Here is a 23066-nt window from a genome sequence, read left to right on the forward strand (position 1 = left end):
TTATATCATTTATGAATGTATAATGTTATATTTACATATGAATTTTTATACGGAATATTGCAACCGTACACATATGATACCAGCCATTCTATGCAGTCCTTAAAATACAAGAAATTACCTTCCTTACTCTTACAATCCACCACAAAAAAGTTGTGGCAATTTCTTATTAAACTATGTCATAGTCTCAAGTCGACACCTAAAACATTGATGTCATCAATATTTATGTCAACCAACAATTCCAATAGTATTATTATTATTATTATGTACGTGTATGTGTGTTACTCATAAAAATGGTACACATCTGTCATCATCATAAACACTGCGTGTGTTATAGAACAATAAGACAAAACATCGTGAGCTGCTCTGCATACAAATTCTCCTACATTATTACAACGATACATGTTACAGAGTTTGTTTGAAAATGGAGACAAAGCTAGTGCATATTGCCGCTAAGTACAATGTTACTTAACCCCCTAACTGCAAGCAAGGATGGGTCTCATTAACACGTCCGATATCAAAAAGAAATAATGAGCGATGTGTCGCAATCCAGTATCATTGAGTTGCAATATATTTATTTTCTTTACATGAGATCATGAATTGCACATTTTAATTACAATCTGTTAAGCTTCACATCATGCAGATGATGTTAGATCTAGTTATTAACGGTTGAGATATGTAACGTGCAATCCACACGGGCTTGTGTGCAGTGTCAAGTGCACAGACAATCTTCTTATGTCATGTACGTACTTCATCAGACTTCCTTAAGAAAAGTTTTAATGCATAACAGAGCCGTAGTCACCAAAGGATTAAGAGCCCAGTAAAAACAATGGACAGTGGCTCTTTCTCCTTCCAAAAGCACTTTCAGTAAGGATATTTTTTATATAAATACCAACTTCTTTTCACTTTGAATATTCATTACAGTTTGTGAAATGGAGCGTTGCAATCGTTCACTATTTCACAAGAATTTTTATCACTACCTCATGTCAATGTCCTCTCACACGTTCACCAACTTTTCACAGTTGCACTTATCACTTAGCACCCGTAACTAAACCATTCCTCATTATTTACAACCAATTTTTTTTATATTCCCTCCCTTTCTTAGAACTCAACACTTTTTTACTTTTCTTAGTTACCATCGTTTCATTTACTCTAAATGAAATAAGTTTAACATTTACACATTCTGTACGATTATTCCAGCTGCCTTTCTCAAATATTGTGTGCTGGAACCCCAAATTTATTCTATCTAATGATCCAATAGTCATTTGGCATTTAAAGCTTTATAATGATCAGCAATCAAAAGCTTTCTCCCGTGTTTAAGATTATTTGTTGACTATCGTTTCCGTTTGGAAATTTTTCTTGTCTTCACATCCCCACTACGGCTCTGCTGGTAAGTATCATCATATTGTGACATGATAAGCTGTTAATCATCATAAACCTTACTTGGAGCAATATCATGATAATAAAAAACATGGATTGTATGCCAAATATGTCAACCTTTGTTAACAAGTTACAATACAATGTTATTAACGGTCATTTTCCACGATATTAACTTCTGCTTCATTATTACTAAAATATATACCCTATTATACTGTGTCAAAATCGTTTTTGACCAACACTGGACTGTTAGTTTCATTAGTGTTCAAAAAATTCCATGCAGAGAATTCTACATCTGAAAAAAAATTTGAAGTAGAATTCTTATATTCATTTCCATTGGAATTTACGACTTATAAAGTATCACTGATCTGTTATTCCTTCTATATTTCTACCTGAGGATGGAATAATATAGAGTAAAGTTCACCAAGCAGGAAAGTTTTAAAGACAGAAGGAAACAATTTTTAAGGAATCCTACGAGTGCAGTTACATGAATTGTCGTCGATGATCTACTTTCGCCAGTTCATTTGTGTCGGTTACTTGATGCAACTGCTATCACAGGGTATGTAACCTCTACCCAAAGGGTTCTTAACCTCGGGTCCAAGACCCCCTTAGAGTAATTTAAACATGGTCACGTAGTCATGAAAATTTCATTAAAAGTAGAGTTTTCCAGAGAAATGCACAAAGCTTCTTGTTATTTATCTTGCTATGTACTCTTTCTCTAAATCTTATTGTAACCCTGTATAAAATATACCATTCCATTGAGAGGGATCCAATAAGCTGTGTAGTCTTAGGAGCAGAAGGTTAAGAACCGCTCTTCTATTCTGTTATTCAACCCCTATACTACGACTTGTTTCACATTGAGAAAGAAATATGCTTAACTATTGCAAGAAGTACACTCATATAGAAGTACAATACTGTTATTTTAATAATTTGTATTATTAGCATGAACTGAAGATATGGCAAGCAACCAGAATTCTTATATTTAAGATTCTAACTGCTTTGCATCTAATTCACACTTATTATTCACTCAAAATGTTATTTCTCGATTAATTCTGACAAGTGTATTATTAGTTTATTCATAGGTACAGTTGCATCTCATCATAAAAGTTTAAGCTATATAACATTCTTTTATAAATCTATGATTTATGTTTTTCTTACAACTTGTTCATGATGATATATGTAATAATTTAATCGTAAATATTGTTCATAATGAGATCCAACTGCATAACAATATTTTATCAAAGTGAGAATTTGTCCCACTGACAATGTCGTGTATTTCCCTAAAATTACAAATGGTGTGGTTGTAGATTTATTACATAAACAAAATAAAAAAGTTGTAGAAACAATTGTGACCATGACACTACTCTAAAATTATTAAAATAGTGGAACTCATTTTAAAACAGGTTTTATTCTACTGTAATACTAAAATAGTTTCCCCCTAATTTGAAAACATCCTGCATTATGTTAAAATTTGGTAAGTGGTGGCATACGGGTATGTATCTTCTGTTGATATTGCATTGCTGATCTCAAAATGTGCTAATAACAATACTGCTACTTGGAAAATAAGATGAAAGTATTGCAATAAATAACTTCAGATTCGATAAATAAAACTAAGTGATAAATTAGTACAGTCTCGTATCTATATTATCTTCATTTTGAGATGTATGTAAATATCATCAGAGATATAAAATCAAAACAAACTGCAGTTCTGGGGAATAGGGATAAAAGTAACATTTTTTACTTCTCAAATTGGAATGACATGATCTTTGCAGTATAAGTACAATGATTCAATTAAGGTAATCCATAGTACAACTTATTTTTAAGGGGACTTGTATCTGAAAGAGTAGAAAAAAAGCATTGCAAATTTGCTAATATTTAAACTGCACATGTTCAAAAATGCAGCCATAATTTGGTGTGATTTTTATAACCTTATAATGGCTCAATTAGGAATATTTTAATCTATGAGACATAACTTTTGAATGCATCAATAGTTCTTTATTCATTATCGCAGGCAATGCGCAAAGATATTTTTAATTTTGCATATATGGATATGAGTGCACATATCTCAAGAACAAATTACCATACATCAGAAAGCTGAAATTTTGTGCAGACTTTCAGAACTGAAGTATGTAAGAAGTAAACCATTATTATAACACTTACTGTATGTAAGCATTTCAAGTATTTTTATGCAACATAACTAATCACAGGAATAATAATACAGTAAAACTTTTTCTATACGTTTGGCATTAATTAATTTTTTCTGAAGTCCCGTCAAAATTCTGATACTTTCCAGGTCAATTAATTTCGGTCATACGTTTTTCGTCTATACGTCTTTTACACTTATATGATCGTATTTGAATCTCCAACAGATACGAAATGGCATTTATACATTCTAAATCAATTTTACTCGAAATTACATTTGCGTGAAAATGTAAAAACTCGGAAATACAGAACAGGTGCGGCCCATTTTGAAATTCGTGGAAGTTGGAAGCTGCTCATGCTTGCCTCCATCAATCTTATGTCCTTTAATGACGTTGTTACTACATTAGAAACATTGAAACATTTTGTAACACATCATGATGTAACTGAATAAATTATTGTGAAACAGTTATCACAATTTGAGGGTATGATTTATTCATTAGGAGCAAGCAGTTCAAAATAAATAACTTTTATGTAAAATAATCACAATATGTTATTAAATGAGGATCACACGGTAATAAGAAAGTAAGTCAATGTCGTAACATTTTCTGGATTGGAGTTTGAAACGTAATATATTGCCAACTTTGGCTCCAATCAGCTAAGATTTTCTACAAATAGTCTTACATTCTTCAAGAATATGTGCTATAAATTTGAGTACCGGTACTGTATTACAGATACAAAAAGTATGAAATTATAAATTTCTCTTTCAAAATTTTATTAAAATGACTTATCTCATACCTCCACACTGGTATAGTCTTCAAATGATATTTAAGATATTAATTGCTATTTCAATTATACGCTTTTGTCACTTAAGCTTTTTTTTCATAAAACATATATCAGTTTTACTGCAACAACCTAGTCTAAAGATTAACTTATTAAGAACTATGAGTAAAGAAATCAACTCCTAACATAATTTGATTTCCGAGATCTGTGCACTCATTATATACAATTTTCTTTCTTTCTTTCTTTCTGCCTTTCTTCCTTTCTTTCTTTCTCATATAGTATATTATAATGAGTAAATGCAAAATTAGTATGTATTTAAAAATTATTCTCAAATATTAATAAAATATTCCCAAATAATCCATTGCAAGGGTATAAAATTTCGTAAAATTACCTCTGTAACTTTTTGAGGATCTACAGTTTAAATATTAACAAATTTATAACTTTTTTTCCTACCATATGTTCATGTACACGTCCCCTTAAATCGAAATTCACTAGAACTCTTTCGGTTTTCTATAAAAATGTTGATTGCTGCAACAATAAAATTGTAGCCGATATATTATCTTCGATTTATATTATTTTCACTAAAATTATTGAACCATACAGAGACGATATTTTGCAAAAAAAAAAAAAATTATTTATTTTTAATTAGAAGCTTGTAAATAGAGCATTTCTTCATGATGTTTGAAACACTGTTTGTAATACATGCAGCAGAACCGAAACTTCTTTGAAATATTATTCATATTTACATTAGATCTAATTAAATATTAAAATTTTCTCGAGGACTGCCCTTCGTCACTATTCCCCAACAATGAAACAAGTAAAATGAATTAACAAAATTCATATAAATTCACGTTAAATTCTCAAACTTCTGCCAATGCCACCACTTTTAACTATTTAGTGCCATTTCTGTTATGGCTTCTCTCAAAATAAAATACCTTTGTTATGAATAGAGCACATCTATCATGGATGAGTATAAAACGGACAGAACGTAAATACATATAAAATATGAGAAATAATCCTTCATTTTAATAACAGTGAAGTTTTAAGAAACTAAAAAAAATTAACTAGGTCTTTGATATTCTTTTCTTTTGGAAAATAACTGGAAATAGTACAGAACAATATTTATAAATCATTAGGTACAAATCACAAATTACGCTACATGTAACAACAAACATCGTCATTTGTAACATACCCCTGGTTCATGGAATTAAAAAAGCGCCAACCAGAAATGGCTCCAGTCATCATAGCATTCTGACATTTAATATAAACTGCAAGAACCTTAAGTGTTACAGAATGCATACAGCACCACTTGGAGAAAAAAAAAAAAAAAAAGTCACACACTCACTACTCATGAAAAATATTTCTTTAAAAAAACACACATAGCTTCGTGTTCACTAATCAATCACACACTTCACATAGAATAAAACTCCCGACTTTCTAGTATTAACCCTGACATTACAGGCATTTTCTCACGACTGCTATATAACATACCTGCATTTTTTTTTTTATTTTCACCTTCTCTAAGTCATTTCTTCTTCAAAATCTGTACAGTAACAAAATAAAGATTGCAATGTTGCCACCTTCCTCTCAGACCCCCAAAGATACACATATTCTCGCACGCACGCACGCACACGCACACACAAACAAGTCAGATTTGAAAAACAAGAGAACAGATATTCATCATTTATGCGATGATGAAGTGTTATTTAATTTTTTTATCACAGTCAATGGGAAAAAGATATACTCTTGTCCTTGTAATACAGTATGTCTTTATCACCTCGATTGAATTAATACTTTTGTTTCAGAAGAATATAAAGAATTTAAGCACACACTGTTATGGGCATATTATTTAGTCTTCGTCATCATGTTCTTCGTTATGAAATTCTGGTGTTGTGTTGATGAGTACATCTTAAAGGCCAGTCTGGCAAAAGATGGCTGGCTCGTAATACATATTACTACCCATTTATAACAGACGTTAGACAGTTACCGTATATCTGTTATTAAATTACACTATCAAATCAATACAATGTATCAAATTACCCACGTTTGAGCTCTAGCAACTTATAATCCAAATTTGTGAATCAAGTATTCGTGGATTAACTTCCTTTGCATTCCTGTCACTCTTATAATATGCTGCGGATCTGTTCAATGAACGACATCTTGTCATGTTAGGTTAGGTCACTACAACAAGAACAGGGGGCGTCCTACGACAAACAAAAAAATTAAGAATGAGATGTTTATCACAGTACCCATAAGGACATTTTTTGTGTTTAGATCTTCAAGATATATTATCCTGTCAATCCGCAGTCTTGAGTCCACAATATTTATAGTGGCAAAATTGTAAAAATATTGTGGCTTGTTCTATAAATCTCCCCTGCCCCTCTCCTATCAACCTCCAACAAATCGAAATCATAATCATTGTTCATTACAAATATTTCTACTCTACATAGAAAATGGAGGTTAAGACACATAATTGAGGAATTATCAGACTCCAGCCTGCAGTTGTTGAAGCAATCATGTTCCTGTATGACGACAGACATCCTTCATTTAATTGGCAAGAGATCAGCACAACACATTCTGATACAACAGGACGAAGCACTATTGCATTCTTAATAATAAAATTGTACTGCTATCTAGACATTTGTCTTTCCAATTTACTATTTTGGTTTTCAATGAATTGCCTCCTGATCTGGATTCTATATCAGTAAGTGAAATTTCCTCTTCAATTAATACTGAAATATACATGAATGTAGAGGCAAGACGTGAGTGACATATTCTTTACCTGTTGGCTTGTGCTGCACCATTGAGTGTCCACTTTACCATAGTGTTACAATAATATTATAAATTTCAAACTTAATTTATAAAATGTCAACAGACAAATATATGTCTTATACACAACATTTTGATTTGTCACTGTTTTTAGGAATATATTTCCGACATAATTTGGGATGTATCTACATAAATATTTTCAATTATGTAGTAACAACTTTCATTAGATATTTTTGTAAGATATTATAGTGTTATCTAATTGTCTCAAAATTGCTTAATATATGTTTATACTCGCACTGTTTTAAATATTTTAACATTTTTGTACCTCCATTATCTGTCATTTTGTTTTTTCATCTGAATTGTGTATATGATGCATTTCATAATCAAGGGTTCTTCAGCAGATTTTTATTTTCTCACCCACGTGAAATTTTTAATACGCAACCTATACCTGAAAACGAATTATTCACTGCTAGCCGTCTATGTAACGTCATGCAGTTCCATTTAAAACAAGCGACCTGCAAGACGTAAACACAGCCTTCTGGCTCATGGACTATGTACTTCATTTCAGATGGGTGTAGTGTGTAATACATTGTCTTCTCTTGAGTCATCGAGAACCTTGGCTCCTCTGGAAGATGTCAGATATAGAACTGATATCACCAATACAACCCATCGCTGCTAGACAAAATCCTTCAGACACTCGTCTTGGAATAATGCTTATAATTTCATAAAGTAAAGTATAATATTATGGCCCCACAAGCAGATTTCAGGTGCATTCGACAACACATATGAGCACCTGTTATTACTTAATTAGTATTAATATCGACATGAGTCCCCCTTCATCGTCTACGACTTTACATGCATTCTAAAAACAAGAATGTGTTTTGTACATGGGTTGTACTTAAGTTCCATTGCATTGGATTCAACAGTTATACAACATCTGACATGACATGATCTTTAGTCTGAATTTGAAGAGAACAATATCTGGTACACTTTAATGTTGTATAGGTATATTTTTCTGCTTGAATGAAACATATTTTATAAGAAGAATGTATTTTATATGTTTCATCCCAGCTATTTTCTATTTATAAAATTGTAAAGGGCGACAATGCTCTCTTCTGATAAACGAGTAGGCCTTTGCTAAGATATTGTTCCTCAGATTCAGAAAGAGACGAAAGCCAAGATTCACCTAAGACACAACATGTTCAGAGCACTGACTCGATTTGCTTAATTTCCTGGGGCTGCATGTTCGGAGGATTGATTGGAGATGCCGCAGTCTCCACAATCTCGGGAATGGCGTTCCTCTCTTCTTCATTTTCTTCTTCTACGTCTTCATCGATAGGCGTCAAAGCATCCGTAATCGGCGGTATCTCTGCGGGAGGGACGCAGCGCTTCATTAAAGGGGCTATGAAGCTGGTGATGGCAGACAGACCGAAGAATGCAGCTGCCATGTAGAACGGTATGTCGTAACTGTTTGTAGCGTCGTACACAGCTCCAGCCAGTGGAGACCCAAGGATGGCAGCACCACCACGGAACAGGATCAACAGCCCAAAAGCGTTGGTCAGCTTGTCAAGCCCGAGAAGATCCACAAGTATGATCGATGTGAGGGAGATGTAGCCAGCTGCAAACACATACATAAGTTATTTATTTGTGTACCTAACATTCAGTTATATATATTTTTTTTTTAATTTTAGGAAAAAATTAATATAGAACAACTATTTTGTGGATTAATGAAAACTTAAAATATATTTTCTTGAATCTTTAAACTGTTTTTTATTTTTTTTATTTTCGGTTTGCAAGAAAATATCATCATCATCTACTGACAAGGTATTAGGCCGAGTGGCCTGTTACAGTCTAGTTTTTTGTCCATCTCTTTTGAGATCTGTCAATGGATCTTTTTCCTCCCAATTTAAAATTGTCTTTGGAAATCTGTTGTTGCTCCACTGACATCATTTTTCCCAGTTTTCTTGATATAGCCAAATGTATTCCATCATTGGTTCAGCCTTGAGTTCTTTCACGATATCCTCATTCCGCTTATGGTCGATTATTAAATTATTAAAACTTACTATAGAAATTAAAATTAAATTATGCAACTGCCAAGGTTATATCAGTGTCGCCAGTGTGCCGGAATTTTGTCCCACAGAAGTTCTTTTATATGCCAGTAAAACTACTGACATGAGCCTACTGCACAATTAAATGCCATTGACCTGAGCCGGGATCGAACCTACAACCTCGAGTACAGAAGGCCAGCGCTATACTGACTACACTACCCAGCCCGATCTTACTGTAATAAATTCTGTAGTTCTTTTAATGTTGTGAAAAACAGATTCTGCTTCTCCATTTGATTGACATCATATTATTTTAATTTGTTTGAGGTTATGTTAGGAAAAGCGCATTCGACAGAAATCATTTAGCAGTGCTATCATGGTAATTATTTTCTTTGCCATATCCCCCCCCCCTAATTTTCTCCCTTGAAATATATTTTACTCCCCTCCCTTTCTATCCCTCTGACTGTCATTTGTTGGATGTTTTTATGCGAAGGAAGTAGTAAATAAATAGCTACACCAAAGAAAGTACAATGTTCCATTGCTTCACTGGATTCTGTTAGATGTATGCAGTGATAAACAAGTAGTTTTAGTCTGTAACCACAAATACTTTCACATAAAAATCGCTTGATTCTTACCCGTACGATATATTCTAATGCAATATTACAGTCCCCTGAACTTGTTACAAATATTACAGATTCAGGATGCAATACTGGGGAAAATAAATAGGTCATTTCCCTAATATGTCCTGGACATCTCACATGTTTTTTTTTTGGTTATTTTACGACGCTGTATCAACATCTAGGTTATTTAGCGTCTGAATGATATGAAGGTGATAATGCCGGTGAAATGAGTCCGGGGTCCAGCATCGAAAGTTACCCAGCATTTACTTGTACTGGGTTGAGGGAAAACCCCGGAAAAAACTTCAACCAGGTAACTTGCCCCGACCGGGATTCGAACCCGGGCCACCTGGTTTCGCAGCCAGACGCGCTGACCGTCTCACATGTTATGTTGGTAATTAGTAACAAGTAGTGGGGAAGTGTTAATCTACAACAATGCATTAGAATAAACAGGTAAGTATCAAATGATTTTTATGTTCAAAGTATTTGTGGCTGCAAACTAAAATCATACGTTTATCACTATATACATCACACAGAAACCAGTGAAGCAAAAGAAAACTGCCTCCTTTGAGTAACTTTTCTGGAAAAATACCATCTTTTATATATGGTTCTGGATTCCAGCACTATAGAGATGGCAGTTTATGTTTATGAACATCAAAGAAGATATATTAGAAACTGCAAGAGATGATCTAAGATCAGTACAGATCTCCATGTAAAAATATAATCTCCATGTACAAAACGTAGGCACCCATACATTGTATGGCTCCATACAGGCAAAAATTTCTCTTCCCCATACAGTTCGCTAAAAGATTCTAGGTTCCCATACAATGTATGGCCCCGTATGGTCTCTATGATAGCACTGCATATTAGGCCTATTTCACACATACACAGCGACTGTCTTTTCAATGCAAAACAATTCTTCCGCTTTGGCGCTCCCATTCCAGCCAAAAGACATCTGGTAATAAAGTTCTACCTGCCTCGTACAACACACAATAAGTTTAGGGATTAGGGAACCTATAAAGTACAAACATATGAAGTGTAAGAATTACTACGTAAGTTATCAAGATTTCTTAATATTCATTCTACAAACTATAAATAGCCAAGCCTTTGTATTTACTGTACATGATATTAATTTTACTATAGTCGGGAATCTAATAAAAATAAAAACTGAGACCCGATGGGGTAACTAAAGAACATACTTGGTTTGTTCATTAAGAATAAAAAAAAAAAGCCATTAGTTTCCCTGAAATAAACATTGTGATCCCTAGTGATATTTATACTACACAATATGGCAAGTGTAAATGTTGACATTGATAATCTCACTTCTTTAATTGAAATGAGACCAGTACTTTGGGACAAAAGAAGTGTTGTGTACAAAGACATAAATGAAACGAAAAATGCTTGGAGAGTTTTCCTAGAACTGAAAACTTGTTTCGTAGACTCTCAGCTCCGAGAAAAGTACATAAAATTCCCCAAACTCTTTCCTTTTTATATCTAACAGGTGAATCCACTGGATTCTGTGCCTCCTTTTTTAATGCACCTGCTGTACAATATCATCATTGCTATAATGTGTCTACCATCCATGTTGGCAACAAAACACTAGAATAACCGGCACAGGATATGATCGGTTGTGTGAGAAGTGTCACCATTCTGTGTAAACGGTGCTGTTTGGATGATCTCCATGTATGCGTGAAATGGGCCTTACTGTATTTCAGTTCGTTTGAGGTTATGTTTGCTTCTTTGTTGCAGTATGCAGTTTCTACAAATATTAAAATTTTGTTCTAATAGTCTGAACAGTAATTATTTTTGGTGGTCCATATATTTACAATCATGGTTTCTGGCTTCCATCAATGCCCAGAAATCCAAGTGAGGGTCTATTTTACGTTAAAAGTCTCCTTTTTTGGGATGCGCGATAATCCTGTATTTTAATCAAACTTTATTTCATAATGTAAAAATCAATAATCTCTCCACTCAACTACTATTTACTTCATAAATTGGTGCTGAAATTAATGTTTTCATTTGTATAAATGTTTGTAAATGTTTGATTTTGAAATTAGCAAACATAAATGCACTATATAGATAAGAAAGTCCATCACTCTGGACTAATGGTTAGCACATCTGACTGCAAAGTGAGGAGGTCCAGGTTAAAATTCTGATTGGGACAAGTTACCTGGTTGGGGGGTTTTTCTGGGGTTTTTCCTCAACCAATGGAAGTACAATTGCTGGTAACTTTCAGTGTTGGGCCTTTGACTCATTTCCGCCATCATTAATTCATATATTACCACCTCCACCACCATCCATGCCATAGCCTGGGTTAAATTCACGGAATGGCTGTTCGGTTACAAGTATCATTCACAGAAAAGGAGTGGTAAACACAATAAGTCTTAGGCTGCAATGTAAGCCTTCTGTTACCTCCTCCATAAAAAAGTAGGTACAAAGGGTACTGTACTGTTAGACAATAAGATAAGTGCAAAGTTTTTATTTTGTTAACTCACTTATTTAAATGTTACTTAATACATTTTTCAGTAACTTGTAACTTCAATTTCCTTACAAAGAGAAAAGTCGATACCGATACTAAAAGTGTCCTGTATTTTCGTAAGACATTTATTGCAGGCTTAGCCATATAGTGAAAAATAGTGAGACTACAGTTGTTTTACAGCAGCTTCTGGAAGTACCTCTTTTAGTTTCTTGTTTGTGTAAATAATTAAGTGTAAGTCGCTCACCACATAACAGTGAGTGTCCACGATATTCATATGTGGCTATTGGTATGGTGTAATAATCATGAAGATATAGAGGAGCGTTTTTTATACTGTGCATCTATAACTCCTAAAAGAAGCAAATTAAAGTCATCAATGCCAGTCGCACATTATTCAGCTCTGCAATATACTGACCACAACTCTACTCTGGCTACTAGTGACAGGCAGCTACTATAATGAGCACTGATCAAATTAGAAGAAATTCTACAGTAGACTATAGCTAGTGGATTTTATATTACCAGCATTCTACTGGATACATTAAGAAGATTGATTTGATTCTGTAGTCCTTTATCCTTCGGAGTCCTTAAAGTATAGTATACTATACTCTACTTCATACATGATTATGATATAAAATGTATGTGAAACGACTCAAAGTATAGCATAATATACCTGCAATTGTGCCCTAACTGTAACCTGCAGAATGTTTTCAGTATTTTTCCCCTTGTCAGTAACTTTTTTTTGAAGTGTAGAATTATATTGAACTTTAAAAATAAAACAACAAATGTCTTAGGACTCGGAGGTTATGCTAACGACAAAATGATAAAAAAAAAGATGACATTTACTGGAGTTTTTAGACTGGTCATCTAAACTGGAAAGATCTATATAATCCAAAACCTTATTGTAAATAAGTCCGGAATATTCAGGTTGTAAAACACTCAATATTAGGTTTCTGTCTAGCAATGTTTTAGGACTTGTAGATTTTTAAAAGTTCTGTTTAGGATATCAAAAATGTATGCGAAAGTAAGAAAAATTACAACAATCGATGCTCAAATTGGGTCATCAGAGAAGCACCAACAATCAGGAAATTAAACAAGCTTATTTATAATCTGTAAAGTTAAATAGTTAATTTAATTAATGATTATTAGCAGTTTTGTATCAATAATTTTACTTCACACTAAGACTAAAAATTTACATTAGGCCTATGTAACACATTTAAAATAAGTGTCGTAATATTAGCCTTTTTTTTTTCTTTAATTCAGCTTTTTTAGATAAAATGTCCTGCTTTACATATATTTTTCACCTGGTAAGTCTATATGAAGACGAAGATGGAATAATAAACTTTGGAAACGTTGGGAAATCATATTCATGATTAATAACAGAAAAAGTCCAATCACACCTCGTCTGTATAACCATTTCATAATTTTTATATAGAAGTGAAAAATTTCAAATTCATAATATCATGTTGACTTAAGTCTGACAACACTGACAGTGTTGTGACACTCATATCAATCATTTAGTGCACCTTGAATGGCATTAAAACATTTCACTGTAAATTAAATACAATATTCCAATTATTTATTTTACACTTTCTAAATGCTATCACACACACTTTAGTTGGTAGACCCTCTATCTTGAATACTTGATGACTACAATGAAAGACCTTTCTCTTTAAAATGCATAACCAGAGTCTTATAGGTAAGGAAATGGTTTAAAATTCTTATAATTTGTTTATTAGACTGTGAAACATTAAAGAAAATTGAAATTTCGAGGATATCAATACAAAAATAGAATAGGTTCAATTCAAAGAATCCATGGCTAGCTCATAAGTTCGTAACTCCATTAAAAACATGCAATAGGCCTACAGTATTTTAATTCTGAAGCTAGAAGAGGGACTTAAGAAATGACAGCAAATTTTATTGCATGGAAAATAGTTTAATAATATTAATTTCATAGCACGAGTTACCGATATGTTTTAGTTGGCATGGTAATATTACAGTCTAGTATATACAGTCACGAAGCTCAATACCTAGGTAACATGCATCCATAGATAGTTGCTAATCACTAGGATCGCTACTATTGCCTCATCACAGATAATGCGAAATTGTACTGGCACATGCTATTGTTCCTAGTACTCTCAACAACTTAAGCTTCGTGACTGTATATATTAGACTGTGTACTATTTGTAAACAGCAATGTTAAATCTTTCAATAAACTCTGTATCCATATGCTTAATACCAGACCTACATATTATCTATATGGAATACTAGCACAAACTACCTTAAACAAGAGTAGAGTACGGTACTACAGGCCTACTCTGAATACTAATTTATAATTCCCTTTCAAAGAATCTTAAATCACTAAAATAATCCAGTTTATATTTAAATCAAGAGTAAAGGTATTTTTGCAGTACCAGTACCACAGCTTCTACAAAATAAATGAATATAAATTATATGAACACACAAAGAATCAATGTAGCCTCTAACGTAAAATTATTATTATTAGGTACATCTTAATAGAAATATTACATTCATTTATCATATTCATCATAACATATACTGTTACAATGATTTGAAGAGTGACTTTACAGATCTCTAAACAACTTACTGCTTCCAAAATAAAGTGAGATTCTAGATTATTATATAAAGTCATGATTGGTTTTATAATTGTACCCAAGTCTAAGATCAATATTTGTCGTGAGGGGATAAGGAAATAGCTCTTATCTTCAAATATTCAATCAAATTTAAATCAATGACAATGCTAAAAAATGAAATGAACTAAATAAGATTAACTGTAGATTACCAATATTATCTATTGGTATCAAACAACTGATAAGAGGGAAGTTAAACATCAGTTTTAAAAACAATATTACATAGAGACACAAGGAATAATAATGATAAAAACAAAGAATATATAGAGAGAAAAGAGGCAGTCACAAATTTTAAACTGAAACGAGACATGACTAGCCTACTGGAAAAATCATTTATTTAGAGTAAAAATTCTGAAAACTGCACTTTGTAAAAAGAGCCAAACACGAGCACAGACGGTGATCATCTAGTCCAATATTAAGCACTGAATGGAAAAGACAAGCACTGAAGAGATTAGACTAATTCTATGAAGACCGTAATGAATTCAGTATCCTCTACACATTAGCGAAGTTCTCAAGTGTATCTAAACTACGTTTAATTTAATTTAAGCTTCTTCTGATAAATTTAAGTAACAAAAAAAAAATTCATTAAAAATAATGAATCTCTAACTTTTGCTCAGTCAAAATTATTTGTGTCTCTCACAGATAATTTCTTTGCTTACAAAAAGACTATGTACTAACGTGTGAAACACCTAAAAGCCTTTTTTTTTTTCTGAACATAATAAACATAATCATCTTGATATTATTAGTTATATATGAAAAAATTGTTTTAATTATTTCTTGACTTTAAAACTAGTAAAGTAATGATCTATCCTTTATAATATCAGGTGTGATGATGGTGATGGTGATGATAATAATAATAATAATAATAATAATAATAATAATAATAATAATAATAATAATAATAATGCACTCTATCAATCGCCGTCACCAAAAATGAGACCTTCACCATGTCCATCTTGGAACAGTGCCACATTATTTATTGTCGAGCATAAATACTTACAAATAGCAATGCCAAAAAAGACAGCCATGACTATGTAGCTTATGTAGGAGGAGCATAACGGAGTGGATGCCACAGCCAACGTGCTGACCACGAGGCAGATATTGTTCAGCAGCAGGGCATCCACCCAAGGAAAGTCTGCCACGAAGCCACACACAACCCTTCCGACAGTGTTGGTGATACCGATGATGGACAGCAGGAATGAAGCCGAGTTGGAGTCGATGTCCTATTGCACAAATTATGGAATCATCACAATGAATTTATTATTTGAGTTGGAAGTAAAATGTGTACATGAGAATAGTTTAATAAAAATACCAGGCATCTTGATTACACAACTTTTAACACTATATCACTTAGGAATATATTTATGATAGGCCTAACCACTTTCACGTGTTAAATTTAAACTAAGTCTGTAAATACTTAGTTGACTAGTTTCAGCTTAGTAGTAGCTATCTTCAGATGCATATAGAGTGTTGGGAGGCCGGGGGGGGAAAAAGACCTTTGGGGAGGTGGAGACGTAGATGGAAGATAATATAAAAATGGATTTGAGGGAGGTGGGATATGATGATAGAGACTGGATTGATCTTGCACAGGATAGGGACCGATGGCGGGCTTATGTGAGAGCGACAATGAACCTCCGGGTTCCTTAAAAGCCATAAGTAAGTAAAGTACGATTATTTAGTCCTGACAGTCGGCGGCAATGTGCACCTTGGTCAGAGGAGTCGATTTAGTTATGCCAAGGGGTGTTTGGGTTAGTTACTCGCTTGCCTTCGGAGCGATCGGATGTCATGCGTGCGGTAGAGCGGTATGTTTCTAGTACAGTTAAGTTGTACTGCATTTCTTTACTGACCACTCGCCCTTATCTCTACTCCGGAGCTCACTACTCCTATTACTTTCCCTCTTTCGCGTCACCAAGCTGTCAGAACTAAATAATCGGTCTGTAAGTAGCTATCTTCAGAACTAGTGAGGTCCCTGCATCTTCCAGTTTCTTCAGCTGTTTTGCTGAGGGTGCGTTTGTGTTAGTGTGGAGTCAAATAGTGTATGTGTTCTGAAATTAAGTTGTGTATTGAGGATTTGTTATGGCTGTGTTTTTGTGTGTCTGCATATTTCATACTGTTCTAGCACAGCCTAGTATATACAGTCACGAAGCTCAATACGTAGTAAATATGCATCCATAGATAGTTGCTAACCATTAGGATCGCTACTATTGCCTCATTACAGACAATGCGAAATAGTACCTGCACAGTCTATTGTTCCTAGTACCCTCATAAGCTCAAGCTTCGTGACTGTATATACTAGAATGTGGTTCTAGTGTGTTTAGTTTCTGGTTTTTCGGTTGGATATGTAGAATTTTCATGCCAACTGAAAAAAAATCTTTATAATCTTACCTACATACAGTTACACCAAAGATTACAGGATAACCATAAGATAATTTTATAGATTGTGCCTGCTAAACTAGCCATATTAATGCCAGTTTATACGTAGGTCTAAATTTATTCGGTGGGTATTATTACATTACATTAAACAATTAGTGATCATGATTGATAAAGAAAATATGAGAGGATTAGGAGATCAATACGGGAGCCAGGAGGATTAAAAAATACGGGAGTTCCTGGAAAATATAGAAAGAGTTGGTTACCCTAGCTGTGACTATCCGGGCTAGCATAATACCGTTCCATTCATCATGTCTGCTCAGTTAAAGTTGCACATGTGCCTGCCTGGCAATAACCACTGGCCAATGGCAATATCCACTGGCCAACTGACTCTGTGTTCGATACTTGTTCGCCCTTCACAGAACTTCTGCATCCAATTGTAGACTGCTTGACATGACAGACAGTAGCCACCATACATGGGCAGAATTTCTTTATGAACATCCTTCACTGCCAAACCTTTGCTCGGGAAAATCGCAAACGGAGTGCTGTTCGACAATGGTACACATACACTTGTAATACTGCTTCTTTGTTTTGCTTGTGCACCTAATTAAAATCTAGGTCGCTACTTCGATTTTTAACTTACTGACTTGTCTGTGCGTGTAACTAGGATTCCGAACCATTCTACATAAATTTTGTTGATTATAGTGGTATGCAGCCAGAAAATCTAAAGGAGGATAGCAATGGCAAAGGAAGCTTCTAATAGAAAAAGGAGCATCTTCTGCAGACTTCTGGAAAAAGAAATAAGGAAGAGACTAGTGAAGTGCTTTGTGTGGAGTGTGGCATTGTATGTGGCAGAAACATGGACATTACGACGAAATGAAGAGAAATGAAATATGGATATGGAAAAGAATGAAACATATGAAGTGGACAGACAGAATAAGAAATGAAGCTGTGTTGGAAAGAGTGGGTGAAGAAAGAATGATGCTGAAACTGATCAGAAAGAGAAAAAGGAATTGGTTGGGTTACTGGCTGAGAAGAAACTGCCTACTGAAGGATGCAATGGGAGGAATGATGAACGGGAGAAGAAGATATCAGATAATAGACGACATTAAGATAATTATGTGGATCATATGCGGATACTAAGAGGAAAGCAGAAAATATGAAAGATTGGAGAATGCTGGGTTTGCAGAACACTGTCGGCAGAACACTGTCTTATGCATGTATGTAAGGTGATGTGGTGATGATGATATTTGTGACTGCGGCGTTGGTATTGATGGTTGTCGTAATGACGACGGTGTTGTTGTTGTTGTTGTTGTTGGTGGTGGTGGTGGTGATGATGGTGGTGGTAGTGCTACTGATGATCATTACCATGGCGTTTACTTACATCAAGAATTGCAGAGTCGACCAGGTACACGAAAGGAATGTACAATCCCATCATGCCGAAGAAGTTGCTGATGCTGATGAGCATGAAGACAGGGTCCTTGAGCAGAGAGACGTCCATCATGGCGGCCAACGTCGCTTTGAAGGATTCGGGCAGAGTCAGGCAAGGGCATAGGTCAGCTGGAAGAGGATCAACACACCAAATTAATTTGAACCAATTACTTAGTCCCAATCTAGCAGAGTGATTACAAGCACAAATCAAGTGGACAAATGCTGTTAAATGCAAGGTGGAATATAAGTTGAAATAGAGAGTGAATTCACAAGGTGATTCAGGAGAATGATAAATATTATAGAGGTTGGTAGTATCGACTATTCTGAGAAACAAAATTCATACAAACATGTGTCTAATTTTCAATGGGTATGGAGATACAGCTGTTTGAATGTTATGCTTAGCAAGACTTACATATTTACTTATTTATTCTGATGTAAGTTAAGGCCATCAGGCCTTCTCTTCCACACCACCAGAAATACAAATACAATAATAGAAATAAAAAAAATCACACTATGGTGTGAAAGAATGACAAATGGCTACGTATTACGTATAAAGGGATAGTACCTGTCGCTCGTTTGATGTCGTCTGAGGGCAGCACTGTTCATAATGGGTGTAGAAAAAAGCCTGGCTACAAGAATGGGCATGTTCTTCCAGCATGACAGAAGCCCTTTAGAATTTAGCCATCAGGTGACACAACATCTAAATCTCACATTCTCCCAGCGATGGATCGGCCGCAGTGGTCATGTGCATTGGCCGTCAAGGTCTCCAGATCTTACTCCTGTCGATTTTTGTGTGTTAGGTTGGATGAAAGGCGAAGTGTACAGAAACAAAAGTAAACATAAAGGACGAATTGATCACTTACATTATGAATAGTGCTGCTCTCATAAAAGAATAAGAAGACCTCAGTAGTCATTTGTCTTTCCTTCATACCATTTGTGACTCTTGCTATACGTAACATTCAAACAGCCTCCACACTCATTGAAAATTTGACAAATGTTCATATGAATTTTTTTACTCTGAATAGTCCATACTACCATCCCATAAAATATTTACTATTCTCCTGAATCACTATGTATATAGATAGAGATATGGACTGGCTGGGAATTCATGTCATTCCATAGTTACTGCTTGTGTCTTCTTTGTCTCGTGTTAATTGTTGACTCACTTCCTTTTTCGACATCGACGCCGTCGCCGCGCTCCTGGGCGTACTTTGGCAGTGAGATGACGCTCTGGCGGTAGCTGGCCAGGGACTTCTGCGACTTGAACTCAGGCAGGTTCATCACGCTTCCGGAGTAGAATATGTCCTTCCGGGACAGAGGCCGCACCATCTCCCGTCGCTCCCGAGGGATGCTCGACTTGGACGTGGTGAAACAGATGCTTTCGTTGTCAGCCATCTGCAACAATAAGTTAAAACCATCAGATATCTAGGAAACAAGCAAAGAAGACTTCGTTTCTGTTTAACTTGTCAGAAAAAGACCAGCTTCAAAAATACTTAATAATTGTTGGCATAAAAGTGCGGGATATCACTACATTAAGACAGCCCTTAAAATTCCCTAAGGATAAGGGCCTTTTGTCTAAGCAAGGGAGCTATTTTGGCTATCCCGAGTAGCCACTTCGGGAAAAATCCTCACGCTTGTCTTAGTGCAGGGATGTAAAGGTCAGAGCACGTGAAAGACTCTACGTGCTCCGAAGCGCTCACGGGTTCCAATGAATCTATTCTGCAGGCAGTAGCAGTGAAAAAGAAGGGGTGAGCAAAATGAACTCTATTGGCCTACCACTGCAAGGTGAATTAAACTGCTCTTCAGTAATAGACAATGTGTTACGCTCATACAAGAAAACAAGAAATAAAAGCATGTTTTGCAGCATGTACCTCTCTAATAAATGCAATTAATTATAAAATAGTAGAATATAACAAATAATAAACATAGCTTCTCTTTAACTTAAGCAGGTTTACATAATGAGGCTTATATTATTAGCCTAATTATTGTTATTAACTGTTACATAATCGTGTACTACTTATATGAGCATCATCACACTTCTAGAAACAAATTTAAATTCCTGACTTCTCGCGTATGACCGGTGAAAAGTTGTTTCCTGCAGCAAAATAATTTCTAATGGAAGACCTGAATTGGCTAACATTCCAAGTCCACTGAAGTAAATTTTTCAGGACCGCAAAGAAACTATATACGCTTGCATTATGAGAATTGAAATAAATATCTGTATGATCCAAAAACACAGGCTTAGAGTCGGACTTGGGATATTATTTTTTACAGACTGATAGCCTATATAAAACACAACTTGTTAGGTAAAAAGTCGAATTCGGTAAATTTTGGACTTGGAATGTTTGTCAATTCAGGTATTCAATTGTGACAAAGTTGGTATATTTTCTGGGTCTGATGAATAAGGATCACAAAACAAATCCAACTTGGTCTGGAGCAGGTCAATATCTTTAAATCGCCTATGGAACTCTTCCCAGAGATTTTTTAAAACATTGCAGTATTTTATACTGTTGAGCAGAAGTTCAGTAACTGAAGGCGTTGAAATTATAAAAATTGTGCTGTGAAATCTGTGACATCCACAATGACATCGTCATCTGAAAGCTTTCAACAATATCTGTCGACACAAATTAATTGATTATTTCCTTGCGATTTCGAATTCAAAACGTTCAGATGCTCTAATATATCCTTGAGAAAGTTACATTCCTCGATCCATATACAGTCAACTAATTCTGGACTGTCTCTATTTTTCTATTATGAATTCTGATAAATATTCACGCAATTCAAAATACCTGGAGCGAACAATATCGTAATGGTAAGAAACAACTGAGAATATATGTACGAAAATCTGGACAATTTATAGACACAACTCGTAACTGACATGTAACGAGTCTACGCCATTAGCAGCACACACTTTTGTTTGTACTTTATTCTGTAAACATAAATACAATGCTGTGAGGAAGAAGCTCTACAACACATCTTCACATACATTTACCACCATTTAATGTCAATAAAAACAAACTAATTTGAATATTATATCATTCTGTAGATGAACTAATAATTTCAGGCGTTCGACACTGCTTGTCTTTGTAACTAAATAATTTCCACAAACCAACATTTACATAAGAAACTAAGAGTTTAGTCAGGCTGAAACTTACTGAACGACTTCATCATTGTGTAATGTACGACCCTTGTGTTCACCAGCGACTTCTACCTGCGTGCCTTACGTGCTCTGATCAGCGCATACGGGCTATGAGCATGTTTGAGCTCTCGTTGACATCACTGTCTTAGTGCTTTCTTTAGTTTACTTCTCCAGTCCTCTCCATTCTTTGCCTTGGATGACCAATTACTACCACAGTGAACCTACAAATCGTCTACTCATCGTCTCCTCTGTAGTCCTCCTCCCCTATGACCGGTTGTTGGGTCTCAAGATGTTCTGTGTGTCCATCTGTTGTAGTTCATTCTCACGACATGGTCTACCCATTTCCATTTAAGGTAGACCTACATAGCTGTAGTTGAGGCATTTCTGACACTTGTCATCTTCTTAGGTCTTCACACTGATGTCAAAAATCTTCTCTTCATTTTCCTCTAACTCGTCTCTAATATATATATATATATATATATATATATATATATATATATATATATATATATATATATATTTAGTTTACTCCTTGACAATCAGTTCCTATCAATTTGTATTACTATTTGTCCAACACTGAAAATTCTTCGCAGAAAATTGGTACCACCATTAAAACTCGTCCCGGTCAATTCGTACTATCGCTTTATGTCCCCATGGGATCAATGCAATCTAGATTTGCGATATAAAATTTATTGCATTATTCACTCTTAGACAGTAGGTGTGATTGTAGTAAAATATCGGGAAATAACTCTTATTTGTAATTTTAGTTCCTCGTCAGAAATAGTATTATGAGCTGTAAAAAATAAATAAATAAATAAATAAATAAATAAATAAATAAATAAATAAATAAATAAATAAATAAATAAATAAATAAATAAATAAATAAATAAATAAATAAATAAATAAACAAACAAACAAACAAACAAACAAATAAATAAATAAATAAATAAATAAATAAATAAATAAATAAATAAATAAATAAATAAATAAATAAATAAATAAATAAATAAATAAATACATAAATGAATGTTTCGTATGTAAATTTGTGAAAAATTGATCAACCTAAAGGATACTTTTTTTAAATGAAGTCAAATGTCGTAATTTTGGAGCTGTAAAAAAGTCTTTTGTGTAATCCAGAAAGCAGAAATTTATCGTCTTGTGTGGGACATATTAAATGATTTCATTTAGGTATATGTCATTTGATTAATAGCTCACGAAAACAAATTATAAACGGACATATCGTTCACAATATGATGAACTGAATTACAACGAAAA

General features: G+C 34.3%; 1 protein-coding gene across 4 annotated transcripts in view; it reads right to left on the reverse strand.

Annotated features, from left to right (window-relative positions):
* Positions 1-550: 550 nt before the first annotated feature.
* Positions 551-23066, reverse strand: part of LOC138710684 (monocarboxylate transporter 14) — a 594707-nt gene continuing 572191 nt past the window's right edge. For all 4 annotated transcript variants that reach the window (XM_069841745.1, XM_069841747.1, XM_069841748.1 and 1 more), the window contains exons 6-9: positions 19819-20047; positions 18606-18781; positions 15852-16074; positions 551-8683 (exon numbers count right to left, since the gene is read on the reverse strand). In XM_069841745.1, the coding sequence (XP_069697846.1) occupies positions 8268-8683; positions 15852-16074; positions 18606-18781; positions 19819-20047 (1044 nt within the window). In that variant the 3' untranslated portion in view covers positions 551-8267. The remainder of the gene's footprint in view (positions 8684-15851; positions 16075-18605; positions 18782-19818; positions 20048-23066) is intronic.

This window comes from Periplaneta americana, chromosome 12 (assembly GCF_040183065.1).
Source record: "Periplaneta americana isolate PAMFEO1 chromosome 12, P.americana_PAMFEO1_priV1, whole genome shotgun sequence".
NCBI classification, from domain to species: Eukaryota; Metazoa; Arthropoda; class Insecta; order Blattodea; family Blattidae; genus Periplaneta; species Periplaneta americana.